The following is a 16451-nucleotide window of genomic DNA, read 5'->3' on the forward strand; positions in this document are numbered from 1 at the left end:
CAGTATCCCCAGAGCCCTCTCAGGCAGGAAGCTTGATCACTCTCTCTGGGGTTTGCAGTTACATCTTACACCCCCTCTCCCTGTCCTCTCTGCGCTTTGAGGACAGATGCTGTCCCCCACCCATGCACCCTGCGCGGTTAGTGACCTCGTGATGGCAAGATCATTGAAAAGACGCAGAACAGAGTCACACATCAATCCTGCTGGCTTGACAAGCAACGTTCTCGCAGGCGGATTCCGGTAGCGCTCATGCTTGCAGAAGGAAACCCGATGCTTTGAAATGCCTTTGCTCTGAGAATACCTGTTGAGAGGTATGGATATGCATCGACACACACAGACCCCGACCCTGGTCTTTTCCTGCACTGATGGCACATTCCATAAGCATCACCCATCCCGTCTTTCCTCGGGGGAGGTCAGAGCACGAGATCCATTGCCACCCTAAGATGCCGGCTGCAACCTTCACTTGGGTGGGCGACATGCCACGGGGTCCAGGGGTGGAGGGGACCAACTCAGATCTCTCTAGCACAAGATAAGCCTGACTCAGAAGCCATGGAGGGCAAGGGGAATCGTTCGCGTGTGCAGAATTCCACTAGAAGGGATGCTGCTTTTAACCTGTGAGCCTCCTGCCATGGGTCCTTATATCCTGGGAAGGAAGTGAGTGACAGTCATGATTGGGGACACCTTGCTGCCCCGCTTGACCCGTCCGTATTTGCTCAGTGCGATGTAGGTCCCTCGGTACAAGTCTGACTCGTAGGCGTTGTAATTGTTGGGCAGGAGGGTTTCTCTGAACTTGCACTCTTCTTGGAAGCTGGGCTGTGAAAGAGAGTGAGCAGAGGCTTAGTTACACACGAGGTGAGTTGCAGATGCCAGCTTATGGTTAGCCTCCCAGCTGGGGGTCCTTTCCCTGTCCTTCATAAGACAAACACCACGAGATCTGAGCCGTTCTAGGTGGACAGGAAGAAGCAAGGTTATACCTGGAAGAGATGGCAGAGCTCTCCTGGGTCCCTCTCACCTTCCCTCCTTTGCCATGAGGAATTCAAGGCCCAGGGACACAGATGGATGGTCCCACATGGTGGGAGCCGAGGTTGTACTGTACAGGTCTCCTGACTTCCAGTTTAGGGCATGTTCTAGCATCCCTAGATAAGAGCTTATTCTACTCAGGGAAAGAACCAGGAAAGCATGCAATAAGCTGCGCTCTCCAGTCCACCGTGGGAGGTGGGCTTGAGGAGCAGAATGAGAGTTCGGGGTTCTATTTGGTGACTTTTCTGCCTCCTGGTTGTGTGGCCTTGGGCAGGTTCCTCTCCTCTCAGTCTCAGCTCCTGTTTCTGTAAACTGTGTGTGGTGGGGGGAAGAAGGAGTGAGGTGGTTAGTGGAGGGGGAGGAGAGACAGATGATCTTTTTTGTTTTTTTTGATTTGGAGTCTCACTCCATCACCCAGACTGGAGTGCAGTGGCACGCTCCCGGTCACCACAGCCTCGACCTACTGACGTTACCACGCCAGCTAGTTTTTGATTTCTTGTAGAGACGAGGTCTCGCCAAGTTGCCAGGGCTGGTCTCAAACCTGTGGGCTCAGGCAATCGTCTCGCCTCGGCCTCCCAAAGTACTGGGATTACAGGCTGAGCCATAGAGCCCGGCCCAGATGATCTCTTAAGTCTTTTCCCATACTGTCTGTCTCTTCTTCCTGCTTTTGGGTCCCCAGTCTGTCTTTCCCAGCTTAAGTCCCAAGTTTGCTATCCCTCTGAGACCCATTCTCAGTTTTGACTTGGAGCCCAGAAGATGTCTGATACTTCCTGGCATGTCATAGTTCTCCAGGGACATGCAGGAGCAGAGATATTAAGGAGCAGTGAATTTTGGGAAAAGAACCTGTTTCCCAATGTGGAAGATGGTACCAGGGAGCCTGGGGCCCACAGTAAATGGTCCCCTTCGGTACTAATTTAGTAGGGGCATGTATGGTGGTCACCTGTTCAGAAAATGAGTGCTGTGGACTTCCCGTTACACATCAACAAGTTCATTCCCAGTAAATCACCCAAATCCTCTCTTCTTTCTAGAAAAGAGGGCATTTTCCTTCCCAGCCTGCCTGGGTTGCCGCTCTGAGGAAGTCCACAGGGATTTCTGTCTCTTGAGAGGAAGCAGCAAGGTAGGATCTAGAGGAAGAATGAGTGAGCTGAGAGCCAGAGACCTGGGATCTAATTTCTAAAAGAAATACAGGATGAGAAACTGGTGGAGTATAATTTCTGACTCCTTCCTGTTGATTGAGACCATCGGCTATATAAAACCCCACTCAAGGGCTGCCCACCTGTGCCAGAGGTATCCTCTGACCTTCTGTAAAGGAATCATACTATGAGCTTCCTGCCTTGCTGGCAGTGTGGATGGGCCCGGGCCTCTTGGTGACCAGACCATAAGAAGCCAGCTTCTCAGGCCCCCAGACTCCCAGGATCCTTCGAGTAGACCTTCTGACAGCATTTACAATAGTGTGTGGTTGGCTGGGCGTGGTGGCTCAAGCCTGTCATCCCAGCACTTTGGGAGGCCGAGGTGAGAGGATTGCCTAAGCCCATGGGTTCGAGACCGGCCTGGGCAACTTGGTGAGACCTCATCTCTACAATAAATCAAGAAATTAGCCAGACACAGCAGCGTGCGCCTGTAGTTCTGGCTACTTGGAAGGCAGAGATGGAAGGATGGCCTGAACCCAACAGGTCGATGCTGGGGTGGCCATGAGTGTGCCACTGCGCTCCAGCCTGGGCGACGGAGTGAGACTCCAACTCAAAAACAAATAAATAAATAAATAAAATAAAATAGTGTGTGATGCTATGCACGTGTTTTCTTTCCGAATAGACTCCAAGACTCCTGAGACAAGGATTGTGTCTTGTTGGGTATATGATGCCAAGTGATTGCTGATTTAATAAGGTCAGCACTGACACACAAGGAGACCCTGCATGAATGGCTGTTACCATGCAGTGTGAGAGTAAGTGAGGGGGCAACCTGGCCTACAGGAACACGATAAACCACCCCATCCCCAGTGCATTTTCCCTGTCATGTCAGCTGGTGGGTAATGCCACACCAGGAAGTTGGGTTTTCACAAGTTTTCCCCTGTCATGGGTTCTCAGTAAATAAACATGGAGTGGATGAATAAAAGACAGTTAAAAGGCAAGGAGAACAAACCATCCCAAAGGTAAAAAAGACTGGTGGCGACAGCCTCTTAGCCTTGTGAACGTGGGGAAATTATTTAATCTCCATAGTTCCAATCCCCTCATCTGTAATGTAAGGAGAGAATGAATGATTATGTCATAGAGTTGGAGTGAGCATCAATTTAAATAATGCATGGAAAGTTCTGGGAATAATGCCCAGGACTTATAGTAAAAGAAAAAATATTATCATGATTATTATTCAACGAAACCATGAACTACTTTATATTAAAAGCCCTAAAAGACTTCACCTTACCCCAGATCACTAGTCCTGGAAGCCTTGCTGTAGGTTATTGGACAATTCAGTTTTTAAACTGCCGTGTTGGACGGAGTGAAGGGGACACAGTGAGTTTGCATGAAAGAGCCTGGAGCAGGGGCCAGGAGAGAGTCTGGTGTCAGCTCTGGGCGGTGCTAACACATCAGGAACCTCTCTGGACTGGGGTCTCTTTCCCTGTGCGTGGGATGTAGAGGCAGTCACAGGATTGCGATTGTTGACAGTTGAGCACAGGAGTAATGGTGTAGGAGAAATCAAACTTAGGATTGTTTATAAAGGCTAAGTGAGAAATAAAGCTACACCACTTGTAAAGGCTAAGTGAGAAATAAAACTACACAACTGAAAGTTGGCTACAGAACAGAAAACAAAATTAAGACCCGAAGTAGATCCAAACACATATGTGAATAAAAAATAAAAATGAGTCAAGCAGCACTTTAAATCATTAGAGAAAACATGGTGTTGGAATAATTGGATGATATTTTATAATAATCATAAAGTTTGATGTATGGTTTTATCCCTATATGTAACTAAGCAAAATAAATTCCAAAAGGAGCAAAGATTTAAATGTAAAAAGAGAATCATTAAAGTACAGAAAGTTTTTGTTTTTTTTTTAAGTTGGAGTTTCACTCCATCACCCAGGCTGGAGTGCAGTGGCATGCTCACGGCCACCACAGCCTTGACCTACTGGGCTCAGGTGATCCTTCCACCTTAGCTTTCCAAGTAGCTAGAGCCACAGGTGCGTGTCACCATGCCCAGCTAATTTTTTGATTTATTGTAGAGATGAAGTGTTGCCAAGTTGCCTAGGCTGGTCTCAAACCTCTGAGCTTAGACGATCTTCTTACCTCCGCCTCCAAAAGTGCTGGGATTACAGGCGTGGGCCACTGCACCCGGCCAGAAAAAATGTGTTTGATAATTTCAGAATCAGGAATATCTTCCTAAGCAGGACACAAAACCTTTAAAGTCATTTTAAAAAAAACTAATATATTTGTCTTCTGCTTGATAAATATAACCTTAAATAAAATAAAAATATAAGTAGCAGTCGATAAAAATATTTACAATACACACGATGAAGAGCACATTTTATATTACTGTATGCAGAGCCCTAAGCTCACTAGAGGGTGAACAATACATATTGTTCAATAAACAAAAAATTCACAGAAAAGAGAAACATAAATAGCACTTACATATAAGAAAATATGCTTAATAAGAGAAACATAGATCATTCAAGTGAGATCACATTTTTAGTGGTCATATTGCAAGGAGAAAGGCTTTGAAGACTATACTTTCTTTGGAGGGGACATAAAGACAAGGAATTGTCATTAAACGTCCTTTGGTGTGAATATTGTTACGACCTCTATGAAGAGCAATTTGACTATATCGGCCAGGATAAAAAATAAATATACAACTGATCAGCAATTCCACTTTTAGACATTTATCTTACTGGTGCACTCCCACGTGTGCACAAAGTTACTACAGCGTGATTTACAACGGCAAAGGGCTGAAGGGAGTGCCTCTAATTAAGAGAGGGTGATTGACTCGACAACGGCAGATCCACGTGATGGAATACTACAACCCACGAATAATTAGGAACCTCTTTGTACATTGACATGAAATGGTCTCAAAGACCATTCTTGCTAAGTGAAGATGCAAGGTTTGATGCATTGTGTATGGTATGTTCCTGTTTGTGTGATTTAAAAAAAAATTGATATGAGCATGTGCACACACAGTTTATTCCTAGAATGGTGCAGAAGGGACTGGTCACTGTGACTGCCTCCAAGACAGTGGCAGGAGTGAGACTTAATTTCCTTCGAAAATTCTTCCGTACCTTATTCCCCTTGAAACATGTTCATGTGTTACCTGGGCAGGGAAGTAAATTATTCAAAGTGGGAAAGGAGTTCGGGAGAGAAGACGGGTCAGGAAGTGGAGTGAGAAAAGGCTTTGATCAGACACTGGTGGTCTCCTCCTTGTTGGGTCACAGTCCCTCTTGCCTTCCCTTTGTTCCAACTTGACGTAATCTGCCCAGTCAGTTTCCAGGAGCATTTATTTCTGATCTGGATGGTGGTCAAGGGAGAGGATTCCTGTGTTGTTTGCCCACTCCAGAGAGAAAAATCAAATCTTGGGGTGGAGGGTGCGGCGCAGAGGAAGGGCAAACGGGAGAAACTGAGTGGTTCGTGCCGCTGCTGAGAGCACGTTGTCCGAGAACCAAGTCTTTTCCTGAACGTAGGGGTCTCCTATAACATGACTGGTTTAAGTGTGCCTGACCGTGGTTGGATAGACTGTACTTTGTTCTCTGCTCATCAGGTGATGGTCATTGAAATTCTGCCCTCCTCTGCCCCCTGTTTCTTTTTTTTTTTTTGAGTTGGAGTCTCACTCTGTCGCCCAGACTGGAGTGCCGCTCCCGGCCGCTCCCGGCCACCGCAGCCTCAACCTGCTGGGCTCCGGCGATCCTTCCGCCTCAGCCTTCCGAGTAGCCGGAATTACAGGTGCGCGCTACCACACCCGGCTGATTTTTTGATTTATTGTAGAGATGAGGTCTCGCTGCCCAGGCGGGTCTCGAACCCGTGGGCTCAGGCCATCCACTCACCTCAGCCTCCCAAAGGCGCGGGATGACAGGCTGAGCCACCGAGCCCGGTTTGCCCCGTTTTTTAAAGTTAACCTCTTCTGTTTCTTTCTACTCTGCTCTTTTCTCTAGCCTATCTCATATTCCTGTCCTTCCCCAGAATCCCATCCAAGCCTGACGTGAAAAAGACATCCAGACGAAGCTTGCGTGAGAAGCCTCCTATCTTCCTTTTGTGGATCACTTGTCCTGCCACCCCCATCACTCTCCACCCACGGGGCTCAGGGGGTCTATGGCGCCAAGGGGAGACCACACGTTTTCCCACTGCCTTGATGCAGCCCCTGGCACTTCGCACTGGCAGGATTTTCCCACTGACCAGAGCAATGCCCAAGGCCCTCGCTTCCTCCCCGTTGCAGCCCCGAGCTTTTCGTTCTCACGGCTCTGGAATGTTGGCTCCTCGGCTCTGCTGAGAAAGGCACCCCGGCCAAGTGAACGCCGTGTTAATAAAAGCAGCTACCGTATATTGTTACTTGAACAAATGAAAATCATCCCACTGGATCGCATTTCCTGGGCCTGCCGGGCTCAAGCCCCAGGGTGACAATGTCTTAAATTCCACGTGGGTCTAATCAGACTTACGTGGAACCACACTCCACTGGAAGGAAAAGTACTTGGCTCTCACCATGGAGAAAGGCACTTGGCAGAGGAGCACATCGGTGGGTCTTTCGGGGTGTTACCCCTGGCAGAATTACCCCCCCCCAGATCTGAGATGGCTCATGAGACAAAGCGAAGTCACCTGGACTGATGGAGGTCTATTTCTGTCTTTAAAAATCTTTGTCCGCCGGGCGTGGTGGCTCATGCCTGTAATCCCAGCACTTTGGGAGGCAGAAGTGAGGGCCTGAGTTGAGGGGTTCAAGACCAGCCTGGGCAACTTGGCGAGACCTCGTCTCTACAATAAGTCAAAAAATTAGCCAGGCATGGTGGTGCATGCCTGTAGTTTCAGCTACTTGGAAGGCTGAGGCAGAAGGATCACCTGAGTCCCCAGGGAGAGGCTGCAGTGGCCGTGAGCATGCTGCAGCACTCCAGCCTGGGCGACAGAGTGAGACTCTGACTCAAACAAAACAAAACAAAACAAAATAAACAACAACAAAAATCTTTGTCCTGTGACTTCTCTAGGCCCTTGTTTCTGTATGAGTGTGTGCATGTGCATGTCTAAGAGGGCTGTGGGAGTGGATAGGGTGGAAGACAACAATAGGAAACAAACAAACAAACAAAACTCTTGTCCTAATACTCTTTCCTTCTGCAGTCCCTGCATGCTGCTTTTTTTTTTTTGAGTCGGAGTCCCACTCCGTCACCCAGACTGGAGCGCAGTGGCACGCTCCTGGCCGCCGCAGCCTCGACCTGCTGGGCTCTGGCAATCCTTCCGCCTCAGACTTCCAAGGAGCTGGAACTATAGGCGAGGACTACCACACATGGATATTTTTTTATTTTATTGTAGAGACGAGGTCTCACTAAGTTGCCTGGGCAGGTCGCGAACCCATGGACTCAGGCAATCCACTCGCCTCGGCCTCCCAAAGTGCTGGGATGACAGGCTGAGCCGCCGAGCCTGGCCAAGATGCCTGCATTTTCAAGCCCCTTTTCCTAGCACACGATTGTCCCTTCGATTTAGAAAGGCTGGAAGCTGTTTCTGCCAGGCACATCAAAACTCCTGGATAGCTCCTTGAAGCGGGTGGGGATTGGTGTGCAGGGCCTCAGCCCCCTCAAAAGGGGTGCGCTTTGCACTACACGTCAGGCCCTTCTCCCACAGGGGAGTGTCCTTTATTCCACTCCTTGGGGAACCCTACTTTCTGCTAGATAATCAGGTGGCTAACCGAGCCAGAAAAATACTGGGTCCTCCCCTCCCCAATGTAATGTCAGAAATGGTCATCAGCATCCTCCATGGAGGAATTCATTTTGTGCTTTGCACACTGTCAGACTATTACTGATGAAAAGTTACAATTAGTAAGACCCAAATTACTTAAATGCATAATAAATTCCCAAGATCACTTGTTGGTATGTGTTTTTCTCCTCCAAAGGATTCTGATACAACCACTGCCAGGTGAAGATCCTTGATTTTTTTTTTTTTTTAAATTTTGAGTCAGAGCCTCACTCTGTTGCCCAGGCTGGAGTGCAGTGGCATGATCATGGCTCACTGCAGCCACAAGTGATCCTTCCACCGCAGCCCTGGGACTACAGGTATGTACCTGCATTCCTGGCTAATTTTTATTTTTTTTTTAAAAATTCTATTTTAAAGATGTGGGGTACAATTAGGGGTTAGGTATACAAATGTTCATTAATTTTTAAAAACTTTTTATAAAAATGAGGTTTCACTATGTTGCTCAGGCTGGTCTCGAACTCCTGGGCTCAAGCGACCCATCCACTTGGCCTCCCAAAATGCTGGGATTACAGGTGTGAGCCACCGTGCCCGGCCAATGTTTTGTTTTCTTAGTTTGAAAAGGGATTAAAGGGGTTGAAATTCAATGATTTCTGCCTCAGTCTCCACCTAAAAAAGCGAAAGTCTAGACCCAGAGAAGTTCAGCTACTTTGCCTAAAATAAAGTAGCTAGAGGGTGGATTGAGGCAGGGACTGGAACTCAGCTCTGGTGGTCATCTGCACCACCCCATCGTTCCTGCAGAGCCTGAGGCAGGTCTGCCCACAGCTGGGACTGGACGTGAGACCTTAGAACCTGGAGTCCCCATCTTCAAAGGGACGATGAAGATCAAAGGCGCCTCCCAGAGGTGCTGTGAGATGATGCTTGGGTGCTGGACACACAGTCGGTCAGGCGCTTAGCACAGGGTCCTTGCTCACACTGTCTTGGGGGGGTGAGGCAAAGTGCCCTGGGGCTTTGGCTTCTCCTGGCTGGGTCTCCTGGGCCCTGATTCTCTGTTGACCTTGTTCCCTGGACCAACACTTCCCGCCCTGGCCCAGACACGCTCCCCCCATGAGAACTCCTCTTTATCGGCAGTGGCAGCTGAGCCGGAGAGGAGGCAGCTCTGGGGGCTTAAGGGAAAATAGTGTGAATGAAATCATCGCCCAGCGGGAGTCTTCCTGGCTCCGGGGATCAGCTGGCAATTGTTTTTTTAGCCGGTGATAACGGGCCCCTGAGGGGCGGAGAAGGGAGGTGGATAGAAGTTGCCCGGCAGCATCTCGTTCCCGGCCACCCAAAGCATCAAGTGCCCAGGCTTGGGACACAGCTGTCCAGCCCCGCTCTCGGTGAGCTGGCCTGCCCAGCCCTGGGGTCCCGGGAGGGGAATCTTCCACCTTGGAGGGGGTGGGAACGGTGAGAGGGCGGAGGGCGAAGGAGGCGGGTCTTCTCAGTTCCCCTTTTGTGTCTCCGCCCACTTTTCCTACAGCTTAGCCACTGCTCGACCCCTTTTAAGGTCATGTGCCTCATGGTGCTGCAGAGTGAGGTGGGGGGGATCTCATTCTTAGAGACGAGGGGTCTTAGGGACTAGGGGACGGATTGGCCTGCACTTTAAAGAGATGAATGCTGTTCCCTCTCTGACGATACATCTCTCTTTTTTTTTTTGAGTTGGAGTCTCACTCTGTCGCCCAGACTGGAGTGCAGTGGCACGTTCCCGGTCACCGCAGCCTCAACCTGCTGGGCTCTGGCGATCCTCTCGCCTCAACCTTCCAAGTAGCCGGAACTACAGATGCGTGCTACCATGCCCAGCTAATTTTTGATGTATTGTAGAGACGAGGTCTCGCCAAGTTGCCCAGGCGGGTCTCGAACCCGTGGGCTGAGGCAATCCACTTGCCTCGGCCTCTCAAAGGAGGCTGAGCCACCAAGCCCGGCTGACATCTCTTATTCCTCTTCCCGGTCTTCCCAGCTTCTCCTACCTGGATCAGACTTAGAGTGGGAAAGTGCATACGTTTATCTGTCTTTGATCCCTGCCTCCTCCCCATAGTTGAATTCCTTTCTGGGTAAGGAGAAATAAATCATACATAGTTTGTTAATAAAGGTGACAGAGAAGAAGAGTTTATATAATCTGTGCCTCCTCACAGGAGATTTGTTTTCTAAAATGTCCCCTGCAGGGAGTCCTGTAGCTGACAACCCAGATTCCCAGATCTCCTGCTTCAGTGGGATTGGGGCCTCATGGAGGCTAGTGAGAGGGGTCTCTTTTGGAGGAGTCCCTTCACAAAGAGGGCACTTGCTCCCCCAAACTCGGGTGGGTCCCAGGCTGCTACCCGTCCTCTCCCTCGCTTTTCCGGAGAGTGTTGGAAAGTGTCTGAGAACAAGTCTCATTTATTTCATCTTGCCTGACCCTCCAGCTCTTAGGGCCAGTGGAACACGGGGGTAGGATGATTCCCTGCCCTCCAGAGGACACAAAGTTTGCTGGTTCCCAAGCCTGCCTATGCCTCAGAAACACCCGAGACATTTGAAACACAAAACAGGTCCATGGCCCAGCACGGTGGCTCATGCCTGTAATTCTTCCACTTTGGGAGGCTGAGGCGGGAGGATTACTTGAGGTTAGGAGTTTGAGGCCAGCCTAGGCAACATAGCAAGACCTCATCTCCACACACACATACAAATTCATCAGGCATGGTGGTGTGTGTCTGTAGTCCCAGCTCCTGGGGAGGCTAAAGTGGAAGGATCGCCTGGGCCCAGGAGGTCGAGGCTGTGATGGGCTGTGATCGTGCCTGTGCACTCCAGCCTGGGAGACAGAGTAGAATTCCAACAAAACAAAACAAACAAACATAAATAAATTAGCCTTGCAGTCTCAGCCCTAGTGAATAAGAATCTCTGAACGAGGTTCCTGAAAACCAGACTCTTAACAAGTTACCAAGGTGATACAGAGGCACACCAGCCACAGAATTGTGTTGGAGACCCACGGATTTTAATGATGCCACAGTCACGTGTCCACGCAGACCTCCCCAGACTGAGAGATATAAGCATGGAAGACTATGGGGTGGAGGCCACTTGGTCAACCCCTTGAGTGTTTCGCAGACCTCTTTTGGGTTGGCTTCCCGGAACCCAGCACCAATCCCAGGCCTAGTCATCCATTCGCTTCCTGATCCTGTCTGTCCTCCAAGGGGCAGTAGGACAGCCTTCCACACCCTCCCCATAAATAACTTTGGTATTTTTTTAGGATTGCTCCGAGGTCTTCCCTTTTAGTCTTCTTATTTCTGCTAGAAGAACTCATAGCTTCTTTGATTTCATAGGGATACTTCCCCAACCCTTATTTCAGAAGAAGCCAAATCACCAGCTGAGGACCCCAGGAACGAGTGGATCGGAGAGGGCAGAGGTTTTGGTCAAGGTGCTTAAAAGTCGGTTACCTTAACCAAAGTGCCAGCATTTGCATTCCCAGGAGGGACCTACAGGAGTGAAGGGGGTGAGGCCTAGTGCCTGCCCAAAGTGAACGGTGGAGAGGATGTTTCTCCAGCTGATGCCATCAGAGACCAGAAGACTGGAAACTTCAGAACTGAATTTCAGCATGTCGACAAAGATGAAAATAACCTCCACTCCCACCCCTTCTACTGCACTCTAGGCTGGGGGCGTCTCTCGGGGGTCTGGGACAGCACATCCAGGCTGAGAGATGGGCCTGGAAACCACACCTGCCCCCGAGCCTGGATGACAGACAGCTTTATGCATGAACACGGGTTTTCCCGGGGACCCGTGAGCTCTCTGAGCTGCGGTTTGTCTAATTGCACAGGCTGCATCCAGCAGGCAAAGTCAGGGAAAACACAGAGCAGAGGACAATCAGCATGCAAGACCCCTCACATGCACGGCATCTTTCACGGCTCCTTCCTTTCTCTTTCTGGATAGCTATTCACTTCTCTCTGCAGAACCCAGTATTGTTTTCTTCCATTGTGTTAGTGTCAGGTCTCACCCAGCCTGCGGTTTCCCCGACCCGGTAGACTTACCGTGGTGTACAGTCGTCCTTTACTGTTCATGGCAACGAAGAGGGCACTTCTCACGCCAAAGAGACTCACCACTCCTCTCTCCACAGTGGAAATTTCCAGCAGGCCTGACAAGGAAATGGGGGCCCATCACCTAAGGCTTGTGCAAATCGGAATGGGAACACAGGTGGGCAAGGGTGTCTAAGTCTGTCTCTCTGCTCCTAGAAAACCAGATCCTCATCACTTCACTCCTAATCCCTGATCCTTCCAACTTAAGGAGAGGATCCAGGCTCATCAAGCCCTGCCACTGTGCTGTTAAAAATCTCGGTCTGTGGCTGGGTGCAATGGCTCACGCCGGTAATATCAGCATTTAGGGAGGCCGAGGTGGGAGGATTGCCTGAGCCCATAATGTCGAGACCAGCCTAGGCAACATAGCAAGACCTTGTCTCTATAAAAATCAAAAACTTAGCTGAGTGTGACGGCACAAACCGTCCCAGCTACTTGGGAGGCCGAGGCAGAGACTGTGGAGAACTGTGAGCATGCCACTGCATTCCAGCCTGGGCAACAGAGTGAGACTCTGATACAAAAAAGACCAAAACACAAACAAAAACCCATTCTGCAAGGGAAAGTTCTGACATCAGAGTCAGAGACTGCAATGAGTGCTTAGAGTAGCTTTGAACTGGGCTTTCACTGATATCATCTGAGGCCCCTGACTTGGGTAAAAAAAAAAAAAAGAATTCTGATTATTATTATGTTTAATGAATACTACACTTGATTCAACAAATTCAACCCACCTAATCTCAAAAACACTGCAGCCACACCGGGACTGCTGACTTGGCTGAAACCTGCAGCTCCATCCCCTTCTGGGCAGGAGACTTTATAGCAGCCTGTCAACTTACAGGATAAGAACTTGGGGACCAGGTTGAAATAAAAAGAAGGATGTGGGAGGCCAAGGCAGGAGGATTGCCTGGGCCCAGAAGTTCAAGACCATCCTGGGCAACACAGCAAGCGCTCATCTCTACAAAAAATCAACCAGGCGTGGTGGCTCTCGCCTGTAATCCCTGATATTGGGAGGCCGATCGCCTGAGCCCAGGAGGTCCAGGCTGTGATGAGACGAGATTATGCCACCACACTCCAGCCTGGGCAATAGAGTGAGACCCTGACTCAATAAAAAATAACTCCAATACAACATGAAGAAGGAAGCGCTTTTGCTGGAAATTTTGCAAATCACTTGCCTTTCTTCTCAAAGAGAGGAGCTGAATAAAAATAAGCTTGTGTCTAATTTGGTCCGAGGATCCTAACTCACTCTCCCAGTGGCTGGTCAGGGCTCCCCGGGCTGGTGGCTCCCTGTGGTCCTACAGGGCTTCGGATGGGCCAGTCATGGCAAAGTAGTGAGTGCAGCAGGCCCTCCCTGGGGCGACGGCTAGGGCGCTAGGATGCTTGGAGCCCGGTTATTGAGTCTGCACCTAGGCAGCATCAAACCACATCACCTGCGTGGTGAGCATCCTTTCTCCCTGCTTTATATAGGACACCGTCCACCGCAGCGAGACCCCTTCCCCTTGGAGCCCTATGTGACCCCCAAGCCCCCAGCGTCCCAACTGACCGCAGGCGACACTCACTGTAGGGGTTCTCCTCGTGTGTCCCGCTGATCCGGCCATCGGGGGGCACCTGGAGGTGAAAGCCGATGCCCACGTTGCAGTAGAGTCTCCGCTGCCGCTTGATGCCCACCAAATAGCCGCTTTCCCAGTTCACCCCGGCGATCTCTCCGGCGAGCCCAGCGCGAGACCTGGACAGCAGCGCGCCCCAGGCTCTTGAGTCCAGCGGTGTGGCGTTGGCGCGGCTGCCCGCAGGCGAGGGCACCACCATGCCCACTAGCACCCCCAGGAAGACGAGAGCCCGCAGCGTGCCCTGAAGACGTCCTGCTCCCGGGGACATAGTGATGAACAGCCTCTGTCCCAGGGCCATCCACCTTGCCTCTCAGGCACGTGGTCAGAATTAATGGCCCTAAAAATACCGCCCTTCTTGTTTTTCTCCCCTCGGCATGGCGGCAGGGGCTTATTTTTGGAAGGCGGATGAAGGCTGCTGACACGAAACCGAAGCCTGCCTTGGGCACTCGGGCTGGGAACAGAGGGACCCAGGCTGAGCCGCGGCCGGTGGCGACCATGGCTCAGGGACGCTGTCTAGCTCACCGGCCGGCTCCGGCCCGAGTTGATGGCACTTGATTTGACCTATCTTTATAGTGAGTTCAGCAGCCCGGCCCTCCCCTCCACCCATCATCACCCTGACGTCAACCGCCCGGCTCACTTATCCAGGGCTGTAACATTAACCTGCTTCGGGGCCTGGCTGCCTCCCCAGACCCCCATGGCCCTCCACAGGCCCCAGGGGTGCTGGGAGCCACTGTCATTCCAACCATGAGGCAGGCGTGGAGTGAGCAGAGAGCATCTCTGGGGGAGGGAGAAGCTGGCTTGGGGCCTGGGGGAAGAGGGAGGCGAGAGGCCATCCAGGATCCAAACTGGGCAGAAGTTCTGGCCGGCCGCACTGGCTTCCTTATTTAGAGGGCAAAGGGTAAAGGCAGGGATGGGAGGTGGCCTGGCGGCAGTGGTGGCAGATAGTCTACAAGTCACCCTTGAGGCTTTTCATGGAAAGAGCTCAGGTGGAGGGGAGCACCGAATGGCTGAGCCTTTGCAGCAGAAGAGCACAGGGGTTCTGGTGGGAGTCTTGTCCAAGGCGCTTCTGGACGCTGGAGAGAGGGAGGGAGGGAGGGCTAAGGGGCATTTTCCCTGACCACTGTCCTGGCCACGGCATTCACCCGCGGCGGAAGTTGGGTCTGGCCCTTGGCGTAGCCCATGGCCATTCTCTTTTCTGGGCACATCCCTGGCATGCAATTGATATTATTCCCATTTTCCAGATGAGGAAGCTGAGGTTTAGAGGGGTCACGTGACTTGCCTGAGTTACCACAGCTAACAAGTGGCAAAGCCAGACCCCATTAAGTCTGCCTGAGTCCAAGGTCTGTGTGTGCTTACTGCTTGCAGTAGAAGGCAGGTTCCCAGGCTGGCCCGCAAAGTCTGTTTACCTCTTTAAATGCCAAGGCTACTTCATAGGCTTATTTCAGTAGCACAAAATGATTCATTTGTTAAAAAAAAAAATTACCGACTGTCTTTGATGTACATAAGAATTTCTGCATTTGCAGATTAGTTTTGCTAGGCTGGCATCATAGTTAGAAACTAGTAAAAATATTTCTGGTAAGAAGTTATTCCAACATCCAATTTTCTGTTCCCATATTGCCTTTAAATAGATTATATGTCGCTGGGCGTGATGGCTCACTCCTATAATCCCAGCATTTTGGGAGGCAGAGGTGAGAGGATTGCCTGAGCTCAGGAGTTCGAGACCAGCCTGAGCAACATGGCGAGACCTCATCTTCACAATAAATCAAAAAATAAGCCGGGTATGGTGGCACAGGCCTGTAGTTCCAGCTACTTGGAAGGCTGAGGCAGAAGGGTTGCCTGAACCAGCAGGTTGAGGCTGCGGCAGCTGTGAGCGTGCCACTGCACTCCAGTCTGGGTGACAGAGTGAGACTTTGACTTAAAAAAAAAAAAAAAAAAAAAAATATATATATATATATATATATATATATATAACTGAAGTTAAAAAAATTATATTAAAAAGCTATAAAAAATGGCCAGGCACAGTGGCTCATGCCTGCAATCTCAGTGCTTGGGGAGGCAGAGATGGAAGAATTGCTTGAGCCAGGAGTTTGAGACCAGCCTGGGCAATATAATGGGACTCCATCTTTACAAAAATATTTAAAAATTAGCCAGGTGTGGTGGCACTCACCCAATTACTCAGAAGGCTGAGACAGAAGGACGGCTTGAGGCCCAGAGTTTGAGGCTAAGTAAGCGAATGTACCACTGTACTCCAGCTTGGGCCACAGAGCAACAACTTATCTCTAAAAAAAAAAAAAAATCAGATAAGATTATACAAATTAAATTAAAATCTGCCCCCCAAAACCTCCTATAAATTGCTGTGCATATATAAGAAGGAAGAAACTGTGTCTCTGAGAGCTAAATAAGTTAACCAGGGTCACGTGGAGAATTAACTTGAGTCTGAAATCTCATTTTCTTGTCTTTCAACCCAGGTCTTGAGCTGTTGGTGGGACGACGGCGCTGATGGTGCAGGGAGCTCACAGGAAAGGGTGTGTGGCGTGGTGGCCATGGTGAAGGGTGGGTTTGAACTTGCTGGGCAAGGACGGCTGATCCCTGCGGGCAGCTCCCTGAGTTATACGCCTCCCCCACATTGCAGGCCACGGGCAGCCCCGAGAGCTCCCAGGGCGAGTCCCGCCGCTCAGAGACTGGTCTGAGGCACAACTGTCTTCCCTCTTAGCCTCTGGCTCTGGCCCGTCCCAGCCTCTGGTCTGTGGCTTCTACCTGCCTTCTGCCCTCTCTGCCTTGTTCATTTGGGCTGATGCCTTGGTTAGACTTCTGTCCAGCCATGGATGCCAGTGTTGCCCTAGAGGTGTGTTCTCAGATCGCTTGAAGCCCAGACATCTCCTGTCATGGTGCGCAGC

General features: G+C 50.4%; 1 protein-coding gene across 1 annotated transcript; it reads right to left on the reverse strand.

Annotated features, from left to right (window-relative positions):
* Positions 1 to 560: 560 nt before the first annotated feature.
* FGF6 (fibroblast growth factor 6) lies at positions 561 to 13896 on the reverse strand. The gene is made up of 3 exons (XM_008048695.1): positions 13507 to 13896; positions 11912 to 12015; positions 561 to 810 (listed from the first exon to the last, which is right to left on the reverse strand). Exons 1-3 carry the CDS (start codon positions 13850 to 13852, stop codon positions 634 to 636), a joined length of 627 nt encoding a protein of 208 aa, XP_008046886.1. The 5' UTR covers positions 13853 to 13896; the 3' UTR covers positions 561 to 633.
* Between the last annotated feature and the right edge of the window lie 2555 nt (positions 13897 to 16451).

This window comes from Carlito syrichta, unplaced genomic scaffold, assembly GCF_000164805.1.
Source record: "Carlito syrichta isolate Samal-C Ts95f unplaced genomic scaffold, Tarsius_syrichta-2.0.1 Scaffold126530, whole genome shotgun sequence".
Taxonomy (NCBI): Eukaryota; Metazoa; Chordata; class Mammalia; order Primates; family Tarsiidae; genus Carlito; species Carlito syrichta.

Bases quoted from the DNA above. Each gene is read 5' to 3' on its own strand.
- FGF6 (XM_008048695.1), bottom strand. From the start codon at position 13,852: ATGGCCCTGGGACAGAGGCTGTTCATCACTATGTCCCCGGGAGCAGGA. The intron at 12,016-13,506 runs GTGAGTGTCGCC...TTTCCTTGTCAG, and splicing joins ACACGAGGAGAACCCCTACA to GCCTGCTGGAAATTTCCACT. The intron at 811-11,911 runs GTAAGTCTACCG...TCTCTTTCACAG, and splicing joins AAGGACGACTGTACACCACG to CCCAGCTTCCAAGAAGAGTG.